The sequence below is a fragment of the Podarcis bocagei genome, assembly GCF_964188305.1.
Source record: "Podarcis bocagei genome assembly, chromosome: 2".
Taxonomy (NCBI): Eukaryota; Metazoa; Chordata; class Lepidosauria; order Squamata; family Lacertidae; genus Podarcis; species Podarcis bocagei.
Window position 1 is genome coordinate 29104525 of NC_138126.1, and position 26499 is coordinate 29131023.

Below are 26499 nucleotides of genomic sequence, written 5' to 3' on the forward strand. Positions count from 1 at the left end.
ACATGAGAAGTCATTTCTTATTCCCTTTTAGGAGCAATCACATCTCTGATAATGATATTATTGAAGCACCAGATCTAACTGCAGCTAGGGATTGGTAGAGCAGCTTACAAGTCAAACCAGTAAAACAGTAGCCCAAACACCTGATCTGCAACGCTAGAGGTGTCCTTCTGCACAGCTTTGTCTGACTCTGTCATTGGAGGGAAAGCTCTGCAGGCAAGCTGTAGCCCAATCTGCCAGCCCAAACATTGGGCAGGTGGAAGATACCATCACCTCCCCTGTCAGAAGTAGTCATCCTCTTCACTGCACCAGCACAGCACCAGAGTTTTCCCTCCACCCTGGCTGGCACAAGTGGCAAAGTTGTAAAAGTGAGCGGTACAAACTTTGGTCCATCGATCCCTGCCACTTGCTGACCAGAGATTTCACTTGACCCCCAAGACGTAACAATTCAGCAGGATCCTTCCCATAGGGTAGTTTGAGTTGGCATGTTTATAAAGTATTTAACATGCTATAAATTGTGAACAGCAGGGGGAGAAATGTCTTCCCTAATCACTTATGAGGGAGTGAATCACACTGAACACAGTGGGACCTGCTCCTGACTAGACTTGCATAAGGTTGCACTTGTTGCTTACTTATGAGGTTGGCAGTTTGTAAGCACAAACCTAAGTATTTCAACTCAGACGGAAGTCCCAATAAGCTGCTGATTCTGTTGGGCAAGAAAAGAGAGACCCAAGACTAGAGATGGAGAAGTGTAAATGGCAATTCCTAGTCGGGGTACGAGTGGAATTTATATGTAACTTATAAAAGATAATACTGAGCTATAAAGTACCATTACATACGGTAAACACGCCTTTTCGACACCTTTTTTTTTTTTTTTTTTTGCCCACAAGCAAGAAACCTGAAGTACTGGGTTCTCTCACCGAAGGAGAAAGAAGAAAATAGAACGGGGAAAAGCAACCTCCTCCTCCTCCTCCATCACCTCAGAGTAACCTGCCCCTCCTCCCACTCAACGGTTTCCTTCCCCAGAGCCGATAACGACTTGCTCCGCCCCCTTTCTTCGCCCGCTTACGACAGCGACCGCGCGCCGAGTGCGGAAAAGGGCCAGTTCTGTGCACTACTTGCGTAGCCGCGCCCTTTTCAGAGGAAGACGGCCAATCAAACGGTTTCAACCGCCGCCCTCTTTTACTGCTCCCCCTCCCGCGCTCGCTTTTTTTTTTATGGTATCGCGATAACAGCTAGTCGACCGGAACGGTTGTTGGGCGTCTCCTAACGGCAGCAATGGACTGAGAAGAAAAGTTAAGAGAGAGGGAGAGGAAAAGATTGCGGCTAGCTGTATTCGGGTCGCGATGGAGGTAGCTTCCTTTCACCTCACAGCTCTCTTAAGGCTTTTTTTTTTACGCTTCACGCTGTGGTACGGTCTCATTGTTCACTTTGTTAGATATGACCCCTCTTTCCTTCATTTAGTGGTGCTGTCCACAAGCTCCCCCCTCCAGTCTCCCATGCTTGGGTTCTTCCGCCCTGGTCCCCACTCCCTTCCTCCTCCTCCAGCCCCCCTCCCCATTCCCTCTCTGGTACTGTAGTTCATTCCTCCTGGAATGAACATTCTCTTCACCCCTCGCATAATGGTGCATTCTCCGCACAGAGCTTGAAAGGGCGGGAGTTGAAAGGACGGAGTTCAGATTTCTGAGGCAGGGGTGGTGAAGGAACCAAAGTTCGATGGAGCAAGGATTTCAAGGAGCTCCAGGGACATGCATGCAACCAATAACTCTTGCTCTCATATCAAGGATTGTTGACTCAGCTCCCAAGGTGCATTGCCTGAGGACTGCTGTGTGCTGCATTGCATTGCAGAGATAGCCAACGTGGTGCCCTCCAGGTGTTTTGAGACTCCCAGCTCCCATCATCCTTGGCCACTAGCTGCACTGGCCAGGGTTGATGGGAACTGGAGCGCCAAACATCTGGAAGGTACACATATATCATGTGTATGGCTTTGGTATAAATTGTGGGTGGCTCTGTGGGTTAAACCACAGAGCCTAGGACTTGCCGATCAGAAGATCGGTGGTTCGAATCCCCGCGACGGGGTGAGCTCCCGTTGCTCAGTGCCAGCTCCTGCCCACCTAGCAGTTCGAAAGCATGTCAAAGTGCAAGTAGATAAATAGGTACCGCTCTGGCGGGAAGGTAAACAGCGTTTCCATGCGCTGCTCTGGTTCACCAGAAGCAGCTTAGTCATGCTGGCCACATGACCTGGAAGCTGTACACCGGCTCCCTCACCCAATAAAGCGAGATGAGCACCGCAACCCCAGAGTCGGTCACGACTGGACCTAATGGTCAGGGGTCCCTTTACCTTTACCAGACACAGACATGCTTAGCGTCAGCAAGGTTGCAGCAGCAGCATCTGCTTTCATAACAGCACAAGGTTGTAAATAAGCCAAAAGACCATGCAGTGCAAGAGGTTCAGGCTTACCATCCCTGTACGAAGCTCAGAAGTGTTACAAGATTAGCACAGTGACCGTTCACAACAGGGTGGTGAATACATCTTGGTAGGTTTCTTTGTCTCTGTGCATATAAATGTTATATCCAGCTAGTTAAGTCATACCTTAATATATATCCTAAGCCTAAGTTGGAGGGAGAACTTTGCTGGTGATGTACTTTACAGCTGCATTCCTCCTCTATTCTCAGTATGAAGCGAAGTCTGGTTCTTGCCCATTACAGTGAGAAAGAGAGAAGGAAGCAGGAGGAGGGGCTGTGCTGGAGAAATTGCTGTTGGAATGTCTCCTTAACCAATGAAAGTGAGTGAGCTCTAAAGCCCCATTTTGACAAGACTTGGAGTAGAAAAATGAACATCCACGTTTTGTGCGAGATAGGTCTCTAAACATCAGAGAAGAAAGTGGAACCTACAACAAAATGTTGCATTGTGGTGTGCTTTTATTTTCTCTCTCATACAATTCATTTTCCCTTCTCCCTCACCAAAGAAAAACAGGTCAGTCAGCATTACATACACAGACCTCATTTTGGGCTGCTTTAGGGTTTCTCCCCTCCCCCGGGAGCCCCCCCCCCCATTCATTCATTCATTCAGTAAACCTTTGGGTTCCCCCAAGCCTACTTATAACTTCACCTTGTGTGTAGATGGTGCTACTTTGACTATGTAAGGAAACTAAGATCACTGTTAATATATTCTTTATTCATTTGTTGCAATTCTGTACTGTCTTTCTGCCAAGGCATCCAATTAAAATTTAAAATATTAACGAATGGTACAAATATTCTGAACAGATATTGTGAGGCTGACTTCAGGAGCTAATGCCACCAGCTCCCTGGCCTGGATTTCCTCACTTCTGCTTTCCTTCAAGACATACAGGCCTTAAGTTGTTCCAGAGAATATGGGGCTGATGGTTGATGGAGCTGTTGATGGTTTCTTCAGCTGGTGGTTATATGCTCCATGCCAACATTCTATGTTATGATCTAGTCTCATAAACTGAGGCAGAAAGGACAAAGGATCAGAAAAAGTCTTCTGCTATATTCAGGCATGCTCTAGAATTACCTAGACTGCTCCAGGATTGAATGACTTGCACTGAAATAGTTTAAGTGCATTCAAGCATGTGCATGACATTAACATTGCCACACTCATGCACATACCCAAATGAACTCAACATGTTCAGGCATGCAGCAAAGTGATGTTGACATGCTTTCTTTGCTTCTCCAAAGTAAATACAGTTTTTTTAAAAAAAATCTGATAAATGACTGTGTGTTGAGTCTGCTCTTCAGAATAGAGGCATCTCAGGTTAACTATGTTATGAAATAACACCATTAAATGAAGACACTTTTTTTAAAAAAATGCACAGCATATATATCTGAGGAACCATGCAATATTAACTAATATTCACCTGGTCCACGTGTCACATTCAAGCACAGTTTAAAACAAACTATGGGTTTTGTAAAAGAGTTCCTGGGGTGCCCCTCCTCTGCTTCTGCCATGCCACAGACAAAGCAATACAGATTCTTGTTTGTCAGAATGTACATCAATATGAATGCTCTTATCTGTGCTGCATTGATTTGATAGGAAGTACATATGAATGTGCATGCCTATCTTTGTTCAGGTGCAACTAATCATATGTAAATTCCTTTTTTTTTAAATGTAGTTACAGTTGGATTGGGGTGCATGTCCCAAGTGTGTTTCAGATTTTCTACAGAACTTCCATAATATTATGTTCATATATAACAAGGAGAATATCTTGCTGTGGAGGTAACATCTGTGCTTCTCTTTTTCTTTTTGCCCACCCCCAAACCTCAAAAAGGGAAGGAGAGAGAGAAAGCAGCTTCTCTAAAAATGAAAGGTGCATTTTAAAAAGTCTTGTCTATACATTGTGAGTGGGATTGAAGTAAGTTGCAAAAGAGCAAAGCTTGGGTTAATGCCCAGTTTCAGATGTGTTTCTTTTTAGGGATTCATAAGAGCTACCTAAACATCCTTCCCATAAAAGCTACCACTACCTGAACAAGGAACACTTATTGATGTTTGCCTTTCAAACAAACAAGCAAAGGCTGTATGAGTGTTCCTGCCCAGGAGTTACGTTGTGGAAGAGTGCACAGTTTTCAAAAAGGAAACATTGTGGGACAATGGCTAGAATGCTGGACTTGGATCAGAAAGGCCCAGGTTCAAATTCCTCATTTACTCAAGGACAAAGCTCTATTTTCCTGTTGTGCACCTGGGAGAGAACATAGGATGTGAAACATTAAATATAATGATGTGGTTGTGAGGAGAGTTGAGCACCATATTATCATAGAAACAGAGAATAGTAGACTTGGGAGAGACCTAAGGGTCATCTAGTCCCAACCCCCTGTAATGCAGGAATCTCAACCAGATCATACATGACAGATGACCATCCAACCTCTGCTTAAAAGCATCAAAGGAATGAGAGTCAACCTCTTCTCATGGGGGGTCTGTTCCACTAAATTGTTAATAGGAACTTGATGCCCGTTCCAACATCTGAAACATTTGTTCAACAAGTCCAGTTTTGCTGAAGTGGTTAGCAGTATGTGCCTTTAACATAAATACAGTCCAGCAGTATTGTTGTTGACGTCTGTCTGTTTCATGACAATGGCGTTCTCCTGCGGGGGTGAAGTCAAACTACTGCATTAGCATCACTGAAGTGACTTCCCTGGGGCACACGTCTGTGCAGTATGCATGGAGGGATTGGGCTGCCCAGACAACAAGACACACACACCCCTCAGCCTCACAGACGTGATCCAAAGGAAAGTGATACTTTTGGCACCAGCTTGGCTGCAGCCGTTGCCAGATGGAGGCATACAAGGTTCCATCCTACCATCTTATGGACTCCGCTCTGGATTTGTATAGTGTTTACTCCTTGGCCTTGTCTTCTACCAAAGATATCCCACAAGGCAGCGGGGGTTTAGGATCATAGTTTCTCCTAGATGGGCTTCCTAGGTTGACAAGCCCCCTCTGCAGCATGTGCAGAAACTGCCTTCTTGACCACTGGAACTACTCTTGGTCTCTTCCACCCAATCCATCAGAGCCTCTATTTGCATGCAGGGGAAGTCCCTAATTCACCAAGGGTTTGAGACCCATTGACTACTTGGTTTAGCTGGCCAGTCAAAGCTGTGTCCAGGGTGTGGTCGTAGTCGCATGCTGACAGCTTCTAGGAGCCAACAGGTGAGAGCTGAATGTAGGGTGGGGACCAGAGGTGGACAAGATACCTGAGAAGGACCTTAACGTGTCCTCCACCGGAGGAGCTAACCCTCCCCCCCCCGGCAATATTATGATCCTGAGAATGTTCATGAATCAGACTTCACTTTTTAAAAGGCAGTTATGTAGCCACTAATTCTGTGTTATATTTAGCTTTATCACTGTATTTTAATAGATTTCCCTAGAAGTATCTCTCTGTATATTTAAAGAAACAATTTTAGCTTCTTTTTCTTCATTGACAGAGTGGTAAAACTGAGGCATTAATCATATGATTAAAGATGGCATCCTATTTAGCACAAGAAGTTCAACTTGCTAAAAGACATGAAGAAATGTAAGTATTTATTTCAGACAAAATCCTGCCTCTTAGGAGTTAGGAGAAAGGAAAAAAAACACCAAAAAGTTTGACACGTGTGGCTAAGAATCTGAAATAATTTCCTAGGCTTTTTTACATTTATACCAGTTTGTGATCTTATTTACCAGGCTAAGTGTAACTGGGCTTTTTTCTGTATGAAGGACTTTTGCTACTATGTAAATACTCCAGAAAAAGTAACCTGTCTCTTAGACCAGTATCATTTTCCCCCAACTGAGCTTCTTGGAAGTTGTAACAATAGAAAACTAAAAAGATTGCCTCAAGGGGGTGCTATGATGCCAGTGCTGCTCCTCTGATGAAAAATGCTAAGTGAAAGCCTGACTATTAATATTGAATATTCTACTTAAATTCTAGCTAAACCTGAGCAATTGGATTCAGCCTTCTTAAATTCAGTCTGAGGCCTCATTTCTGTCCAGTATTTTTTCTTCATATTGAAACTAAAATTTCAGCATATATATATCACTAAAACATAAAACATTTATGTTTGAATTAATAACAATGTTTTACTATGCTTTGAATAATTAAGTTCTTTCATTCAAAAAGTAAAATGTAAAATTGTGAATTGTAATGCTTTTTAAAATTGTGACAAAACAAAAATCTTCCAGCTCCACCTTCCAGCTGCTCTGATGTGAATCAAAAGGTGCTGTGGGCCAAGGTGCTAGGTACAGATTATTCAGGTGTGGCATTTGCTGAACCTAGGTTAAGACAATGTGGTGTTAATTAAGGTGACATTCTTTATTAGGGAGTTTCCCTATTTCCAGTGTTTCTGGATCTGATGGCATCTTTATTTCAATGACTGATGCATCAGAGGGGCTGTGATCATCTGAATTGAAGTGCTTTTTAACCGATTGTGGATTTATGGTTCCAAACACGCGCTTAGACCCATTGTTATTTTACACAAGTACTGAACATGACAACCTGGTTGCAGCTAGTGGTGTAAATTACATTATAGGACCTTCAAATGATATTTTATTTGATATAAGTTTCTGCTAGTCATTCTGGTCTTGAAGGTAACCTAAGAAGGGAGAGCAACTGAAGAAGGCAGAAACAGTTTGCTTTAAAACTTTAGTTTCTCCATTTTGTTAGTAACTAACTTCTTGTTTGACCCTCGTATGTTAATTTAATGCCTATTTGCTCAGTTTGGAAAGATCTTTTTGGAGCTCTTCACATTCCTGTTTTGTTTTCAGCACCCTCAGTAATTTGGTATGTCTGTAAACTTTACTGGCTCACTGCTTGCTTCTAAGTTCAGATCATTTATGAACAAGGTATAAAGCACAGTTCTCAATACTGCTCCTTGGGGGGGGGGGTGTTCCTCACTATTCACATCCCTCCATTGTGAGAAATGGCAATTTATTCCTGATCTCTGCTTCCTCTTATTTAACCAGCTGTTAATCCATCCTCTTATCCTGTGTCTATTAAGTTTACAGAGGAGCCTTTGGTTGAAGGACTTAATCAAAATATTATTGGAAGATTAAATATATAATGTATTCTAGATAACCCTTATATACGTGCTTTGCAACACTCTCAGAGAACTCCAAAAGTCTAGTCAAGCCATTTTTTTAGAAGCCATGCTGGTTCTCCTCAACAAGACTTATTCTTCTATATGATTAATCATTTTGTCTTTAAAAAAGCAACCCCATATAAAAGGCATTCCCAAACTCAACCCTCCAGCTGTTTTGGGACTACAACTCCCATCATCCCTGGCCACGGGTCCTGTTAGCTAGGGAAGATGGGAGTTGTAGTCCCAAAACAGATGGAGGGTCCAGTTTGGGAATGCCTGCCATATAATATAGCAGAACTTCTGTTTTTGTGGTATGAGAATCACTGACAAGCTTGACACTGCCTCATTGTGCTTCAGCAGCTGAAACGGCAGGGAGAATTTAGGAAAGGGTAAAAAGAGTATAAAAGTTGTCATAAGCTTAGTACCAAAATCTGTGAAAACTCTTATGTGCATTTCTGACTATCACTTCTCAGAGAGGAAAAAGCAAATCTTGCAAAGTACAACAAGGGCAATACAAATAGTGGTGGGTGTAATAAGAAGTGGAGACTTAATAGGACTAGACTGAATTAATTAAGAAAAGAAATAATCCCCGAGGCAATGTTATTTGACATATGGAGTCTTAGAATGGTTTACAGGAAATTGAATGTAAGTGATATTTACTGATATTTTTCTTCTTCAAAAGAAATACTTTCTGAGCTTTAGGGCAGTGGTGTAGGGCCTGTGGATCTCCACATACAGTGGTGCCCCGCAAGACGAAGAAGAGTTTGGATTTGAGTTTGGATTTGATATCCCGCTTTATCACTACCTGAAGGAGTCTCAAAGCGGCTAACATTCTCCTTTCCCTTCCTCCCCCACAACAAACACTCTGTGAGGTGAGTGGGGCTGAGAGACTTCACAGAAGTGTGACTGGCCCAAGGTCACCCAGCAGCTGCATGTGGAGGAGTGGAGACACGAACCCGGTTTCCCAGATTACGTTCTGTGATTCTCTTCATCTAGCGTTTTTTTCGTCTTGCGAAGCAAGCCCATTGAGGGATTAGCAGATTAGCGCTATTAGTGGCTTTTAGCGGCTTATCTGCTGATCGGATCAGCTGATAAGTGGCTTAGCGGCTTAGAAAAAGGGGGAAGGGGGGGAAAACCAGCAGGAACTCGCAAGACATTGTCGTCTTGCGAAGCAAGCCCATAGGAAATTCGTTTTGCGAAGCACCTCCAAAACGGAAAACTCTTTCGTCTAGCGAGTTTTCCGTCTTGCGAGGCATTCATCTTGTGGGGCACCACTGTATTAGATTCCATCAGCTCCAGCCACCATAGCCAATGGTCAAGGATGATGGGAGGTGTTGTCCAGCAACATGTAAAGCACTACCGGTTCCAACTCCTGCTTTAGGACAGGGATCACAGCTCAGCTGTAGAGCTTATGCTTTGAATGAAGAAAATTCTAGGTTCAATCCTCGTATCAACAGTTGAAAAAATGGATAATGTAGCAGGTAAAGGGAGAGAGAGACTTCTGCCTAAGACCCTACCACCATTATGACGTTCTGAAAGATTTACACTTTCATCCTTATGATGTGTAATCCCAAAGCAGATGCATCACAGCTTTTGTTGGCTTTCCCCATCAAAGTATTTTTAAAGCTGCTCTGCAACCTTTTTGATAGGCTCCAGAAATTTGCTTCCATTCTGGTTCAAGAGGGGCCTGTCTCTTTTTGTACAAATGTGACTTACCCCAAAAGTTTTACAATGCACAAACAATCTAAAGCATTCCTCCCATTAGCCACCTTAACCATGCATTGAGATCCCACAACCCTCTTCAGGCCCAGCATATAAATCAGGTAGCATTTTACCATGCAGGCCCTGAACTTGAACATGCCTAAATTTGGCTTCCACGGCCTCATGTCAATATTTCCCAACACCCCTGGTGCTAGCATGTACCAAAACTAGTGATTGACCTTATCAGGACAATGCATGATGTTTGCAACCTTCACACCAGGCAGGCATACACCATACCATCATCAGGTTTGTCACTAATCCATTTCTCTGTTCCTGATAATCAAATCTTCCACTACTGGTTGCTCTGTGGAAGATTATAGCCAAGGATGCAGAATTATCCTTATCCGCAGGTAGGGGAAAAACAGCCAGAGAGCCTTTGATCTGAAGCCTATTGGTTAGTTTGGGGTTTAGAAAGAACCTTATTGTACAGTTGGAAATGAAGTGGAACTTTGGGGGGAGGGGACTGTAGAAGAGAATATTGTAAAGATAATATATTTAAGGGAAAGCATACCTGATTATTTAGATTCTGAGGAAGATAAGTGGATATTCCTTTAAATGACAGCCTTCCTTTTGCATATGAACATGGGCTATGTACAATAGCAGAACCCAGTTAACCCATATTATTACTAATGGTACAGTTAGTTATTATTCCCAACTCTGCTTTACACACGTCTCTTCAGCGGTGTTCAGTGCTGGGTGTCTCATTTGTTCACAGAGCCTGCTTGTTGTACAACATGATGGTTGCTTTCTCCACAGGAGCACATCACGTAAGGGACTTCCTGTGCTTTCCCCCCTCCTTCAGTGCACCCACGCTGTATTCAACATAATTGGAAAAGAAATGGGTGAGGGTAAAAGGTGGCTGTTTTTCTTGCTGTTGTGCAGAAAGAATGGTCTGCCCACTTATCAGAATGCTTCCCTTTTGTAGACTGTCTCAGAGAATGGTGTTGCTTCAGCAGATGGAGAGTCATCTAGGAGACAAAGAAGCTGAGAAGACATGGCAAATACAAGAAGCTGATGCAGCTCGTAAAAGAAATGTAGCACTTTTAAATGTAAGTTTTCATCACTTTTAACCAGTAGCTGAATAGTGAAATTTCCATATGGCATTTAAAAGACACTGTTTTCCACTGTGTTAATTCCATTAAATTTTATTACATTTATATCCCACCTTTCCCTTCAAGGAGCTCAAGGTGGCACGCATGGTTCTCCACCCCAGTGGCAGTGCCTGCTTCAGGGTCACCCAGCATGCTCCCTGGCTGAGCATTTGAACCCTGGTCTCCCAGGTCCTAGTCATTACTCTAGCTACTACACCACACTGGCATTCAGATAGTGATAAATTTGTTCAGGACCATATGCAGAAGGAAGCAGAGGTGCTTAACACTGAAGTGTGATCAGCTTATCTTTACACCGTTCATTTCAGACTGCTGGGGCTTACCTTTTAAAGTCCTGAACAGCTTGGGACTCAAATACCTGCAGCAACCTGCCCAAGTCTTAAGATGTTCATAGGAGGCTCTTCTCCATGTCCAGGGGAAGTTAATTATGTAGCAACAAAGGAGGAAAAAAAGATTCTTGATCTTTGGTGGCACTTCATCTTTGGAATTTCCTCCCTGTCCCTGCTAGCAATGTTACAATCATTTCGGTGTTGTGTCAAAACTTATTTATTTGTCCAGGCATTTTTAAGCTGATTTACTGTTCGTCTTCTCTGCTTGTTTTAGCTCTGTCTGCATGCTTCTAATTGTGGTGTTTTATTTACTTTTAGCATTATTTCTTGTTCGGTCTCTCCAATCCACCTGAAGCAGAAGTGGCTGTGCAGGTGCTGTGCCAGTGACTAGAAGCAGTGATTAGCTAGATGAGGATCAGTGGACAGGAATCAGTGAACCTGAATTCTGATAAGTCCGTGCAGTGAGATTGAGAGAGGAGATCCTACTCATGATCCCACCAGGGCAGGGAGTGCCATTTATTTGTTTGTTTATTTCACAAAATTCATATACCACTAGATTGTAAGGGGGAAATATACATAACCTTTTGGTGACCAGGCTGTGATCATGGTTTTAAAAAAACCCAAACACCTCTGCCTAAAGCTAAAACGCAGGTGGTGAATGACTAGCTTTGTCAATAACTAAAATGTGTGTTTAGGTTAATATTGCTCTTTCCAGGATGTTGGCTTTGAGTCTTCATTAAACTTAATTGAAATAATTGATAGAATCAGTAATGTTGCAAACTCTTTTTAAAATTAACTCTCATCCCAATTACTGCAACCTTCTCTCTAGTCTTCCATTGCCCTACCTCAGTCCCCTAACCAATATCCAGTATTCTGCAGCCAAAACTATTCACCTCTGTTGTCACTCTGATTATATGGGCCTGTTCTTTCTCCCTTGCTTCTCATTTGTCTCCTGGAATATGTGGTACCATGTTGAGTAATGGATTGTAAGCTTCTTAGAGCAAAAGGTCTGCCTTGACATACTCACATGGAACAAAATAATGCCCAAATATCTATTTAAAGATCGCATGAAGAAAGTGAATGGAGGCACATGTTCAGATTTTCATAATTCCGTTTGTCATCTCAACTGCCCTCTCTGTTGAATATAAATGGAGAGAGAGGGGGAGGGGAAATGGTGTGTGTGTGTGTGTGTGTAATGCAGTATCACTTTTTAATATTCTGGGTCTTGTAATTGTTTATGGTTTTGTTTCTTGGGTCTCTTACTGTTGTTTTTCTTTATCCTTCCAAGATAGCTAGGACTGATCCAGAATGTGGAAAAATAATTTCTGGTTTCTTGACTCTCACCCAAAGATAAAGGATAATTTAAAGCGATCTATCTGTGCTGTGCTGAGAGAATCTGGTCTCGGGTTCATTTGGTTCTCAGCATAGTCCTTAGCCCTCAAATGCTTACCAGCATGTTTGTTAATATCAGGTATTTTTGATTCTTCCTATCAGTATGACAACTAAGGTGTTTATGGAGGGAATGATTCTATATTGGGAGGATGGGAACCCTGTGAGATGCACTGGTAGAAACCATGTGCACAGGAACACATCCCTCCCCACCAAAAAGCAGGTTCCCTGTGGACAGTGTGGTCCTTCATGTTTTTCTCCTTTTGAGAACAAAGATGGAGTCTAGAGTGAAACAGTCTCAGGAGTTGGATGTCACCATTTTATTTGTTGCAAAAGTCTTCTGCTTCTTCTAGCAGTAATTTCAGCTTGCGATGTCTGAAGCATTTAACAGTGAGGTGCAGAAATACTGTGTCTGCTCCAGGCTACGAAGACTTATCTACTCACTCTCTTACAGAACATTCTGCAAAGCTAAATCAGTCCTCTGGGCACTTCTGCAGTCCTTCCGAGGAAGGTGATATGAGCTCATGATATTTCTTTCGCACTTGCTTGCCCATTCCAGCAAAGGCCATCTCCACAAATTTTATGACAAAACATTGCTCTAGGAGTGAGCCAAGACATGAGAAATCTTACCGTCTCTTTCTTGGTCTGGCTCAAATTCAGCAGGTTCGACTGTCTCTAAGGAAACCATTTCCAACTGGCTGATTGCTGACTCTTCTCTTTAGGCAAGCATAAACACAAGATTGCTTTTGGATATAAAGGATTTTTCTTCTGTTGTGAAATAGCTTATAGTTTCTTTTTCAAAGAAATAGCTAGCCCACTGACTGTAGCCCACCATGTCTTTGTTAACCACTATGGTTATATTGGGCCTAGCAACTTCCCCAACTCCTCGTTGTGATGCCCCTGATTTTGTGGGGCATTTCTTTCCCATCCCCCACTTAAAAGAAATATGTACTTGCTTTATCTCTCACGGACATACATATATATTTGCAACTATGCCTTAACGTTCACCTGGTTGCTCTTCTAGTGCATGCTGTGGTGTCATGTTTTGTGACAGTGTGTCTTTGTTTTACTTTTCTAGAGACATCCCTGGGGCAGTACAGTCTCAAAAGAGTGGGGATGTGTCACCTCTTTCTTTGGGAAATGGGAAATTACTTCCCTTTAATTGCTTTGTTCTAAACATGTTATGACAGATCACCCACTCATCCACTCTGCTCTTTTTGGAGCTGAGGGTTCTGTAACCTTCTTGTGCATATTTTCAGTTCAGTGCCTATGAAATTATTTCTGTCAGGAGCAGAAAGGGAAATTTGCACATGATGGGACTCCTAGTTCTTCACAAGAACTGGCATTTGGCTACATTTTGATAGAATGAGCAGTTTAGAGCTTGGAGAAGTCCCAATAAGATATTTTAAAAGAAAAAAACAGGGGAAGATGAAGGTTTTTTTGGGGTGGGGAAGGGTTGCCATGGCCTACCATCTGTGGCAGACCATATATCACATAAAGCTAAGTATATCAGATGCACAAAGATATCATAAAACAGTGACCACTCACCTCATGCATACCAATATATAGATGTCTGCCCTGTTTCCACATCTGATATATATAGAAGGCCACCCTATGGGTAGATCAGGATATGTATGCTACTTCAACAATGTGAAGCAGGGACCAATGATGAAATTGCTGCTCTGTGATGAATACCAGGTTGATCCTATAGCTCAGGGGTAGGCAATCTGAGGCCCGGGGGCCGAATGTGGCCCAATCGCCTTCTCAATCTGGCCCGCAGACGGTCCGGGAATCAGCATGTTTTTTACATGAGTAGAATGTATCCTTTTATTTAAAATGCATCTCTGGGTTATTTGTGGGGCATTGGAATTCGTTTATTTTTTTTCTTCAAAATATAGTCCAGCCCACCACATGGTCTGAGGAATGATGGACCGGCCCACGGCTGAAAAAGGTTGCTGACCCCTGCTATTGTTTATATATTTTGCATTCCACATTGGTGAAGAAAGAACACACATAATGCAACTTGCTGAAACCATGCACATATTTCAAAAAAAGTTTTACATATAACAATTCCTATATAACTGACATTTTTGGGGATGGTGATAGCCAGTGTTAGTCATACTCAGAGTAGACCCATTGAAATAAATGGACGTCTTAATTAATTTTGGTGGGTTTACTTTGAATACGATTTAGTACCCTATATATGTATTTTTCGCCCCCAGGTATTCAAATGAAAACAATTGCTTACGGTGAGATGATAATAGCAGTCTGTTGATACCTGTAGGTAAAATATTATAAGCTCTTTTAAGTTAGTGCAGAATATTCACTGTTTACCATCACAGTGCGCTGAATAATTTCTCTCAAGTGTCAAAAATGTTAGAACATTTGAGGAAGGAATAAAAGCATATGTATGACCATCAAAACAAATTGTCTGGCAGGAAAATGCAACTTTAGTGAGTTTAGATGTATTAATTTTATTCTGGCTTTAACAGGCATGCAGCACTGCAGATGCTTTCTGATAACAAAATAAAACAGGAAAGAGATCCATGCAGAATATTATATTAGAACCTTGAAAATAAGGTTCAGATTTATGTGCCAACTTTTAAAAATTATTCCCGATAGCAGGCATTGTACATTTCACAGTTACCATGTGGAGAGTTGTTAATTTGGCTTTCTCAGAAATACACCGATGCCATGATGAGGTGTCATTGTATTTGCCTGCATTCAAATGAAATTGAGTAAAATTACTTCTGTTATGCTTTTAGCTATGAAGAGAGTTATTACTGCTCTCTTGGTTACAACTAGAATTTTTTACTTCCAAAACAGAAATGGCTGAAACACAAGTATTAAAAATTGGCTTGTTCTGTTGGTTTTATTAAAGGGAGGAGAATTCAAAAACTGAAATAAATTGAATCTTTGACATTCAAAGGCATTTGGGTTGCAATCCTATGTACACATATTTGAGAGTGGGTCACTGGGACCTGTTTCTACTTAAGGATCGAGCAGTTGATCCAGTAATTTTGAATGCTAGGATAATACTTCCCTCTTGGCTAAGTTTTGCCGAGATCTTTAAAGCTGAATCTAAAGTTGTCTGGTTTATTTAATGGTGGCTATCTAGTCTTTTATGTATTGTATGTGTTTAGATTATCAATGTATTTGGATGGCTTTGTATGATTTTATAATTTTACTGTTTTAACTTATGCCAATAAAGGCAAGTAGTAGTAGTAGTAGTAGTACTTCCTTCTCTCACACACAATTCCTTAAGTTGGGTACTACTAGATTAAAATTATAATTATTGTGAAATAATTATAGATACCAAAACTGATTAATTATCTGCACCCACAGCCAGGAAATACATCTATGACTGACAAAAGAGCAGCAAGTAAGTGTCTGATACAATAGAAATTAGGCAATCGGTCAGATGTGCTCTCAAACCTTACCATACTCTCTTTAAAATATGGAATGAGAATTAGTATTATAGATTTTGAATGTGGAATTTGTATTTTATTTCTTCTTTTGCTTCCTCCTTGTTGGGGTATGTAAACCACTTAGAGATTTCTGCTGAAGTACAAAGTGGTATATAAATGAACTAAACAAATATAAATAAAAATATATAAATAAGACAGAGGAGGGTGGTATCACTAACAAAGCTGGTCATACCTCTTGAACACCATAAGCATCATTTGCAACTTTTCAGCTTCAAAATTAGATTCCATCTTCCCAAGACAGATTTTCTAATATTAGAAACCTTGTTTTGCCTTTCCATCTGCACTTCTAGTTAAATAGCATAGAAATCAATGAATGAAGTTATTTATGTTTTTCAGCTAGATGCTCCTTATTTCTTATAATGCCTGGTAGTATGCTACCCAGTTCACAAACTTCATTAAAACATACTCGGGGATGCTGTTCTTTAATTTCTCGAGGCCAAGATACAAGTGCTCAATAGCTTCACTGTTCTGCCCTATCACAAACTGAAATAATTTCCCCAGTGCAGATCAGGTGAGATCTTTTCCTCATCGTGTGCATACCACCTAATCAATAAATGTTCTTCAAAAGCTAACCGCCACCCACTATGCAACAGTGTGTGCTCTCTTGATGGCACCTCTGTATCAGATAATGTGCAGGAACTGTTAACATATGAATTCAGTCTGTTCCCACCTTTGATTCTACTTCACTATTTTGCTAAAGATTCAATTTCATTAGAGCCAGTTTAAATCTGAATCATTTATGACAGGACTGAACTGACTGAGATCAGTTCCAGAGGCCCTGCTTATATGCCTGTTAGTAGTGGTGGTTAGGAAGGCCGATACGAAAGATGGGCCCTTTGTTCTTGGTCGAATTCCTTCCCTTTCTCAGTGGAACTCCTTCCCCCTGTTGGTACGATTGGCTCCCTTGCTGTTCTCTTTTAGATAATCCCTGAAGATGTTTAATTTCAGTCTGCTTTTAATTAAGAGGGTAGGTTAATATATTTGTTACTGTATGTTTTTCAGTGGCTCCAAGTTAGGACTCTATAGATTTTTGACTGGCTTGGAATAAAATGATTTATACGACTGATTTAATATTTGAATGGTCAATTTTGATATTTGTTTTTCAGTGATTTATTCTGCATCAATTTGGGGAAATAGTTACCTTTTGAGAGGCTACCAAGGAGTTAAGTTTCTTAAACAAATTAAAAATGGCCTTACAAAGCTAAGAATGCACCACAGTCAGGACCGCATAAGTCCATCATTGTTTAACAGAAATCACATCAATGCCATCTGAGGAGAGGGATTGGCTAATTGGTAATGTACTGTCTCCTTTTATTACATGGCACAGAATCTAAAGCAGTGAATTGTTTAATACTAAATGGAGCCCGTGTGAAAGACAGACTGCTGGATGTGGACTGAGAATGTTTAGATTCAAATCCTTTCTGAACTTCACCTCATAACAATCACTCTCTCTCTCTCTCAGCCTAGCCTACCTCACAGGGTTGTCATAATTATAAAATGAGAATATGTGAGAGAAACAGATGTGATAAGTAAAGTATAGGCAGTGCTGAATCTTTTCTGAAGGTATTTTGAAGCACTGTTCCTGGAGCAGCATTGTAGATTTGTAGTATTTTCCATCCTCACCTGAAGCTAGTGGTATTTAGTAGACTTCCAAGGGGCTGTATGTGGCCTTTACTTGTCACCTTCTCTGTTCCTTTACCTCTTGAAACTTTTAAAAACCCAAAATGTTTTATATCGCAGTGTCCAAAAAAACTGCACTTGATATGCCAAAGGCATATTATATTACTGCTGACTTTTAAAATATTGAAAAGGTTTGTCAAAAGCAAACCCTGTTGCCAAACCTTAAAGGGAAAAGACACATACAAAAGACATGGTTGCCTTTAGCTATCAGCAGCATGCAAAGGTGCCATCTAATCTTTCAGAGACATCATCCCACCCCCAAGGCACATTTCAGCTCCCAGCAACAAATTCTGTCAGTTCCTGTCATTAAATCAGTGTTCTGGATGACAATAGACTTCAAAATATGCTAAAACTGGATAGGAGCAACAAAAAGACACATCTGGTATGTAGGCTGTGCCAAAGTGCCCTTCTCAACTAAAATCAAGCGAGCCAGAGCTATTTTGTCTTGCCCCAAAGTACTGTACTTTACTTTCCTGCCATCATATATATATTTTTGAAACAAAGTAGCCGCTGAATTGATTTTGGACAGGATTGCGTAATGCTGTGGAAATCTTCCTAAGAGCAGTGCTGTGGATTGGAGCGTGTTGCAGTAAGAATACTTTGCCATACAACACCCTAGAAAACCAGGGTTAAAGGGAGTCTGAGGTGTCTTGCTATCATGACAGTTGATCTCTTCAGGCCAAGGAGAAAACGTTTTGATAGGTGTCGTAAGAGTCTGCATTTCATGGTGCATCTGTTCTGTCATTTAATCTCTGGAGCTGTTAGTCCGACATTGTGAACCACCCCTTTTAGCAAAATCGGGAGGGTCTTACACTTCTATAAATGCACGAGTGTGGGAAGGAGGAAAGGTTAGCTTGCATTTCCTCCCCTGTCTCATCATGTTCACAATCGCTCACTTCGTCATTCCTTTTCCATTGCTGCCTGCAATAAATTGGGTCTAGATCTCACAACCCCTGCTTGGGCTGGTTTTAATTTAACGGTGATATTCCAAGTGGCTCCTCCGCTCCTGGCGAGCGTCTCTTTGTTTTGATCCCGTTGCACCAGGATCCCTATTCTTCTAAGCTGCCATGTTTTGGGAATGATGGGAAGTCCCTTTGGGGAATTTCCTCCTTTTTTTAACTTAATTTTTAAAAAATGCCTTACTCTTCACACTCACTCTCTGCTCCCGACGATGCCATCTGCTATGCTCTCTCCTTCCATCTCTGTTCAGCACTGGCTCCTTCACACCCCACTCCCACGCCCCTTCCCATCTCTCTTAATTTGCCCAAAAGGCCTGCGCTTGATCTCTTTAATGTTTGTGTATGAAAGCCCACAAAAAAGAGGGGGGTGTCACAGCTTCGAGGAGGTGCTTCCCCCTCCCGCCCCCAGATTGAGTCTAGTTCTCTGTGAACCCAACACATGGAAAGTGGAAGCCCATGTGCAAATTTCCTCAGAAAAGCTAATAGAGGTGAGTTTTCATTGGAGTTTGAATGTCTGGTGAACAGCTTGCTGCCTTTCTACATCTTTGTGCACATGTTATGCATGCATATTAGCAAGTCATCTTTGTCTTGAGCAGGGAAGAGCTTCAACAAAATTGCTGTCTGTCTTTGCAGCTCCATTACTTTGTGGCTTTCTTTCGGAAAGAATATTGGCTTCATCACATGTGCGCAGCAAATGCTTTCGCTCCAAATGGTGAATCATCTTAACTGTAAATTACCCCCAGCGCATAAAGTTCAAATTGTGCAGTCAGCGCTCTCAGTCAAAAGTACCTCAGTAATAAAAACAACTCTCCAAGTCTGAAGGGTGTTTGTCAGGGTACAGCTGATTCATTTAAAATCTCTGTCATGTTGCATACCTTATTCCTCAAAGTTCCTTCCTTGAAGGATTTGTCTTCACTTTCTAAGACAACCGCGTTTGAGAGATTTAGTTGTTTCCAGGAAGGTAGGGATGCAACATTGCCGGGTATAACGTGTTTTTGAACACCCATTGCCATGAGTGAGAGCTATCTCATATACAGTAAGAAAAGGAGGTAGGAAATGAAACAGCCCATGAGTACCAGGAAGAGCTGCAGAAGAACGTTCATCCTCAGGACACCCACAGCAGAGGTCCTTTCCAGCCAACATACAGGTGCACATTTGTGTCTTGCGACTTTGAAGCTTTGACTCTTTTTGGTCATTAGTTGACTCTGTGACCAAGTACTGTGACCAAGAGACAAAGGAAACTATTTAAGAACAAGAGCGGATTCAAGGAACTAGAATGGAAGAAGCTGGTTTCAGTGGTGACACATGTCAAGAAATCTAATACCCCAACCCTACTTAAAAAAAAAAAAAAAGTTTGCTAGCCACAAAATGCTGGTTCAATAATGAACTTAATTCTGGGATTTCTTTTTACTTTCCCCAAATTCCTTGAAAATAATAAAAGTTATAACTATAAAAGGGGCCTGTGAGGAGCACTGGAATGTCTGTCTGTATTGGTGGCATATCCACAATGCTAGTATAACAACAGTTGTGATACTGTTCTGGCTACACACCCATTCTTAAGCACTTAACTTATTCAATGGATCAGCAGAGCCTTCAATTCCAATAAAATTGTAACTTATTTGATAAACTGTTTCGATAGTTGTTTTTTCTTCTTGCTCAGTCACGCACGAACCACTTTCCTGTGCAGTGTCTTCCTCTTGTTGATATAATAGCTTTGTTGAAGTATGTGAAACAGCTGATCCATGTATGCAAAGCCCCTCCTGAATGGGAAAATCAGTTGCTGGAGAATAGCAAAAAAAATGCTTTTCATAAGATTATTGGAACTAACACACCAGTAAAGATACTCATCCAAATTGTTGCTGGGTTTTTTTGGACATTTTTAGGGTTTGTACATTTTCTCAAAACTTTACAATTTCTGTGAAGTGTCTTGCTTACCAAGTATAATAAAATCAGACACTGGTCAGATGGAGTTTCGCCAAAATCAAAGAAGGTATTTAGTGGGAGACCTAGTGAGGCAAATTTATCTTTTTGGGCAGGGATACACTAACCGAGTGCATCCTCTCTTGTGAGTCCCTCTTATGCATCCTGGTCTTTCTGGAGATGTCAGTCCTTATGCACCATCGTCCTAAGCATTTTAGGATTTTAAAGGTGTTAACTAGAATCTTGAACTAAGCTTGGAAACATACACGAAGCTAATGGTGCTGATATAAAAAGAGTATTATGATTTACAAAGCCCTTATTCTTCATCTTCTCTTTAGATTGTATATCACTTGGGACAGTGATCTGTGATCTTTTTATGCCTCTTCTGTTCAGGTACCATGTACATTGATATCCCTTATTGTCAGGATGCTGTGAGAGGCTCCCGGCTGGTTGCCCAGGAAAGTATAAAGACAAGTTTCTTACCATCCTATTTTATTTCAATCTTTGCAGAGAGGGCTATAGAACTCAGCCTCTTGGATAATGGCATTGTCCTGAGTGAATCTCCATCCCACTCCCCATCTCTCCCACTTCCTCATTCGTCACTCTCATCGTCTTTTCTACTCATGCTGCCACATGCCCTCTGTCTTTGAGCTCTTTTCTCTCCTACGTTTAAGGCTCATGCCCTCAGTCTTTGAGCTCTTTTCTCTCCTACGTTTAAGGCTCATGCCCTCAGTCTTTGAGCTCTTTTCTCTCCTACGTTTAAGGCTCTCCAGGTTCTGGGAGATGGAAAAGTCCATATATGGAAAAGTCAGAGATTTCCACGCACATGTATCTCTCCATCTTTTATCCAACAAGCAAAAGTAATTATTGCAGTCCACGGACCCATTCTAGCCAGACCAAAGCCTTTGAGGAGGACGTGGAATAGGGCTGGTGCAGGGTGTGGCCTGTGGGAAAAGGATGTTGCCACAGGAGTGGCCCAGAGAGAGTTCTGAGGGCCAGATAAAAGAGACCTGGGGGGCCCATTTGGCCTCAAGACCTGACATTCCTCGCCCCAGTATATAATATTGCTGCTTTGTTGCATGTGTGTGAATTCTGGTGCTTCATGTGTTGCAGGATATAAAAACAGCAGGGAAAAACCTACAGTCGAGAGACCACTTACTTCTGCACCCTGACATTGTTAACCTTGAGGTAAGCCTAAGGCCAAACTCCCAGCTTTCCATAATCTTTAATGCAAACTTTTAAGCCAAAGATTGCCAACATAGTAACCTCCAGATGTCATTGTGCTCCAACTGCTTTCATTCTTGACCATTGGTCATGCTGGCTGGGGCTGAAAGGTGAGCGCATCGACATCTGGAGGGCAACCACATTGGCTACTGCTACCTTAAGCTCTTCATGATGCTGTTAATGACAACATGGTTTTTAAATGCAATCACTGCTGTGCTCCTGGTGCTCTGCAGCCTCTTCAGATGATTTCATTATATTTAAGATTCTTTGTTGGAATAGAAATACAGCCTCTAATACCCCATTAGTTGGATGTTATTTATGTTATGTCACAGTTTTCATTTCCAATACATTGTATACTGCTGTTTTCAGAATCCGGAACATATTGGGATTCATGAGGTTCAAAGCTGTATTTCCATTATCACTTGATTCATATTTTGGCATTTTCTCAGTAGAGTTTCAACATTGTCCCCTCAGCCACACTGTGCTGTATTTCAAAAGTTCTCCAAACTTAAAGGAGTGCATCCAAGACACAGTACGACTGAGGGAACAATCCTCTGCCTTCTTCCTAACATCCAGGTTTCTCAGAGGTGTTCAAATAAACTGAGCAGCATAGAGACAAGCACCAGACCTCCTCCTGAGAGCTGGCTGTGCACTTTGCAGGCTCTATGACACCCAGAGACAAGGCTCTACTCCTCTCACTCTGGGTCTTAGTGACTATAAATTCAGATGGCTAAAGCCAGAGGAACTTTGCAAGCCCTAGACATTTTCAATTTTGTTCTGAACCATGTTGCCATTACTCTGTTTGGTGTTGTGGATTTATAACACATAAAACATCCTCAAACTATTTGAACCCAATTACCTCAAAATCCTTTAAAATCCTTGTATTTATGCACATGCCAAACCTTTCTATCAACTACATAGTTAAAATGTTTTAGATAATGACTTTATTGTTAAGAATTCTGGGAATAACCTTGTGATTCTGAAAAAATATAACTCCTGTGTATAAATGAAGGAAACAATTATAATGTTCAAGGATTACTATTCTAATACATTATTCACCACAAGAGGGCACATCCAATCATTGCAAATTTACTCCAGGCATTGAAATCCTTCCAGCCTCCATTATATTGTATAATTGAGGGATTTGAGAATTAGCACCAAAGTAGTTTGGCCTTTTCTAAATTACTTCACACGTAAAACAGGCTTTAATGACACATTTTATGTTTGGATTGTTTTGTGATGGGCTGGTAAACAAAGTAGATTATGTTGTGAAGCCAAGTTAAACTGCATATTGTGTTATGTCTTTTCTAGACTCTTTACTGGGCAAAAGTAGAAGAATCCATCCCTAAGTGGGAGCCATTTTTTTTAGGAAGAACGCAAGCCCCTATTGGGGTTAGAAAAATCAAGCCAACAAAGCAAAACACAGGTCCCCCCAAGAGATAAACAAAAATCAGGTCTGTGGGAAGGATTTGCTCATTCTTCCAAATGGTGGGTTATTAAATGGTTCTTTAAATTTTTGTTGGATAAGCTACATGAATTCTGAATCAACAATGAAGAGTTCTCCCTCATCAGCCTGTTTATCTACAGGAGAGTGACCTTTGTATCAAACATGGAAGACATCAGACATCAAGATGAAAACTCAGCCGTTCAACTGTTAAGTCAAGATGAGCAAATATGGAATCTTATCCTTCACTTTTATGGAGAGGCATCTTTTCCCAATAAAAGTGGAAGCACATGCCAATCCGACTGCCCCATGAGAAGATTTGTTTCATGAGTAAGGCATGCATTTCCCATAATTTCGGCAAGCTGGGTTTAGCTGGTGGCTGGGGACTTAAACAGAACCCTGAGTGACAGAGGCTGAAGAAGAAACCCAAGGAATTTTAACATTCCCACATAATTTAACCATGCCCACCTCCCCAGTCATGTTTGGTCTATAGACATATCTTATGTGGCTAAATATTGCTCTGCTCTCATACTGTATTTCAGTTTGGATCCAGCTGATGTAACAGGATTTAACCACGGGATTTTAGAATTTTCTAGCACTGAACTCAGCTTTGTGTTTGGGATAGATTCTCCATCAAAAGAATACAGCAATAAAAGGTCATATTAAAGTATATTTTATGTTGACATATTTTGTCAACTTAAAATTGTTGAACAAACACATCTATAATTTGTCATACCTTGATCTTAATAGTAAAGTAACCCCTCATTTTGTATTATTTGGCAGCTCTGAGCAGTGGAGTATAACTAACAGGTTAAGATCTATATGTGCCTTTTGCACTTTACTGTTAAGGACCTTGGTTTCTTATATATCACAAATGGTTCAAGGTGAGAGGCATGGAGATCTTCAGAGCTAAAATGCAAGGAGGAAAATTAGTTTCATTTTGAACTAGAGGTTTAATAGACAGCTATGCCATCCATCTATGAGATCCATGCACAGACAAAGATATACCAGAAATGGTTGAGAATGTCTTTTAATATTTTGTTGGAAGCCGCCCAATTATTATTATTATTATTATTGCAGCAAAGCTATTTCTTCTTCCTAAGTGTGTGTGTGTGTGTGTGTGTGTATAAAACTACATTTCAGGCAGAATATATATATTGTGCCTGACATGTAGTTACTACCACCAGTAAACTAGCAACAATCAGATGCAAGAGTAGTGTGTCACTACTATTAATTAAGCACTGTAAATACTTTTGATATGGTGATGACAACAGTAGTGCTTGGCTATGGAGGTGCTAAGAGGCTATCATGGGATTTTTCATTTTTTGGATTTTTTTTCTAATAAGTTAGTTTTTCATCTGCGTATATAATATATCATTACCTGCAGCAAGACATCAGGACTGAGTAGGCTACTGTAGGATTTCACCAGTGTAAAAAAACCAAAAAACAGTCATGTACATATGATAAGATGAATTCACAAGATAAGCTTCTGATAGCCCATAGTTGAAAAAGCCATCCCTTCTTTTATCCTCACAACATCCATTTCAGGTAGTTAAATCTAATGAGATTGACAATCCAAAGGCCACCCAGTAAACAGTTTGCCTGAGATTTGGAACCTGCATTTCCCTGGTCTTTGTGCAATACACCACACACTGGCTGAGTCCTTGGCTTCTGACTGAGTCGACCTCACCACCTTGGGTGGAATTCAACATAGTGCTAAGGAGATCTTTCCATCAGTGCAAGCATTTCTTCTTGCTCCATGGAACATGCCCCCTTTCCTCCCCCCATGTTGTGTTCTGGGGGTTCTCTCAATCCTCTGGAACAGATTTTGGGCAGCCACTGGAGAGGAGAGGAAGGGAAAGCCCTGTTGCACTAGTGGGAGTCTTTATGCTAGCTTCCTCTGGAACTTGTTAGTTGAATCTAGCCCAGATAGAGCCTTCCAAGGTTCATTGAAAATGATTCTTGTTTTTAGAATTGTACACTCTTGCATTTGCCTGATAAATGCAATTTAACTTCTGCTACTCCATAGGTATCCAATAACAAACACGCGGACCAATTTTGGACAAGGGGCAGAATTGAGGTAAACGTATATAGCAGAAGTAACGAGTGCTTTCCACTGTCCCTTTCAGGGGTGCCAACTTGAATAAAATATTGTAGGGGCCCAGGTAAGCCCCACCCCACATGACGCAGTGCACACACAAACACCATTTGAATGGGAATCCCCATCAACTTTGTGGGGGCCGAAGCCCCTAGGAATTGGCTCCTATGGTCCCTTTAGTGAAGTATGCTTGTCCTTTGTTTCCTAGTGATATAGCTAGCTTGCCCCATGATGCTTCAGTTGAGAGTTTCCTCTCACCAAGTGGACTGTTTCCTTTAGTTCTTGGGCTGTGAAGAGCAAGACGCACCACCACCAGCAGATGATTGTGGGATAGTGGTAGCTAGACTTACAAAATTCCATGGAGGGATGATGAGAGCAGGAGGCAGGAATGAATGTTCCAAGGAGGCAATTAGCAGGGTGTGTGGCCAGCAGAGGGAGCAGACACACTGCTGCCACATGTTTTGCTAAAAGATTTGAAAGCTGGGGAGGTTGGGGGGAAAAGATGTATAAACATAACTTCAGGGAGTAACCTGGATAGCTAAATTTAAATTGCTTTAAAATGTACCAACCAATAATCACTTCTAAATTGCCATTCCATAAATGTTTCCATTTTAAAATAAGGTGGCTAGAAGTTTGCTGTCAACTTTTTACCCCCTTTGCTACTGAAGTGTCCATTAAACTAATCAGGTTTTCTTTAAAAAAAAAAAAATTAACAGAAACTGCCGTCTTAGAACTATCCTGTTGAGTGGGTGTTGGTGTTTGTAACAATAACGTTGTTTTCATAATATGTGATGGCAGATTAGCACGCTTCTCTGCAGTGTTGTTAACAGTTGTAATTAAGGAATAAACAGTAAAGGGTGTCAGTCCGATGACAATTTCATCTATAGTGTCACAATACAAAATGTCACAAAATATTACTGTTATATAACTACAAAAATATCAAATTAGGCTTTCATCTTTGAAGCGGAGGGGTTGTTTTTTAAAAAAAGGAAAGAAAAAAAGAAACAACAACACACAGAAAACAAAACCTGGCATAGAGACCATCGCAATTTTATACCTACTCAGTGTTCTGTCATGAAGACAAGTTGGTAATGTTTTCTTCTGTAAAATTTGGTTCTTTGCCATGCAGTTGAATTAAGAGAAAATATAAAGAGCTGATCCACAGCTTGGGTTTTACGAACACCACTGCATGTAGGAGGATAGAGACGATGCAACAATTACAGCTTGTTATGAAAGATTTCTCAAAAATACATAAACTAGACTTCCATGTGTGTCTTCAGGCAATTTCCGCAAGCCTTCCCAAAAATATGTTTTAAAAATTAATTCACTTTAATTCAGGAGAAAATGAAAAGAACTGAGAGTATAGCTGGAACTAATTCCATGGTTCTCAAAAGGGTGAGATGGGTTTCTCTTGGAAGGGACAGTCGGTCACTAGGGGAAGCGTGTGAAGGTTGGAAAAAGGAAAATGGCAAAAAGTAAGAAATATTCCTACTTTTGAAGGCACACTTAAAAAATAATAATCTGAAATTTATAGA

At 41.1% G+C, this 26499-nt stretch overlaps 1 protein-coding gene and 1 long non-coding RNA gene across 17 annotated transcripts in view; one reads left to right on the top strand and one right to left on the bottom strand.

Moving 5' to 3' along the window:
• Positions 1-1037, bottom strand: part of LOC308581683 — a 114111-nt gene extending 113074 nt beyond the window's left edge. For all 3 annotated transcript variants that reach the window (XR_014005147.1, XR_014005148.1, XR_014005149.1), the window contains exon 1: positions 905-1037. This is a non-coding gene — a long non-coding RNA (uncharacterized lncRNA). The remainder of the gene's footprint in view (positions 1-904) is intronic.
• Positions 1038-1204: 167 nt separating this feature from the next.
• CEP15 (centrosomal protein 15) lies at positions 1205-23549 on the top strand. Of its 14 annotated transcripts, none has more exons than XM_081184410.1 (7): positions 1205-1349; positions 2707-2783; positions 4131-4234; positions 5935-6023; positions 10250-10373; positions 21312-21386; positions 22734-23549. In XM_081184410.1, the coding sequence occupies exons 4-7, from the start codon at positions 5971-5973 to the stop codon at positions 22863-22865; spliced, it is 384 nt and encodes a 127-aa protein (XP_081040536.1). In that variant the 5' UTR covers positions 1205-1349; positions 2707-2783; positions 4131-4234; positions 5935-5970; the 3' UTR covers positions 22866-23549. The 14 variants fall into 14 exon arrangements, with proteins under 14 accessions (XP_081040536.1, XP_081040535.1, XP_081040547.1 ...); XM_081184409.1 differs by lacking the exon at positions 4131-4234 and adding an exon at positions 4287-4325; XM_081184418.1 differs by having other exon boundaries at positions 1207-1349; positions 2674-2783.
• The last annotated feature ends 2950 nt before the right edge of the window (positions 23550-26499 follow it).

Bases quoted from the DNA above. Each gene is read 5' to 3' on its own strand.
- CEP15 (XM_081184410.1), top strand. From the start codon at position 5,971: ATGGCATCCTATTTAGCACAAGAAGTTCAACTTGCTAAAAGACATGAA. The intron at 10,374-21,311 runs GTAAGTTTTCAT...CATGTGTTGCAG, and splicing joins GAAATGTAGCACTTTTAAAT to GATATAAAAACAGCAGGGAA. The intron at 21,387-22,733 runs GTAAGCCTAAGG...TGTCTTTTCTAG, and splicing joins CTGACATTGTTAACCTTGAG to ACTCTTTACTGGGCAAAAGT.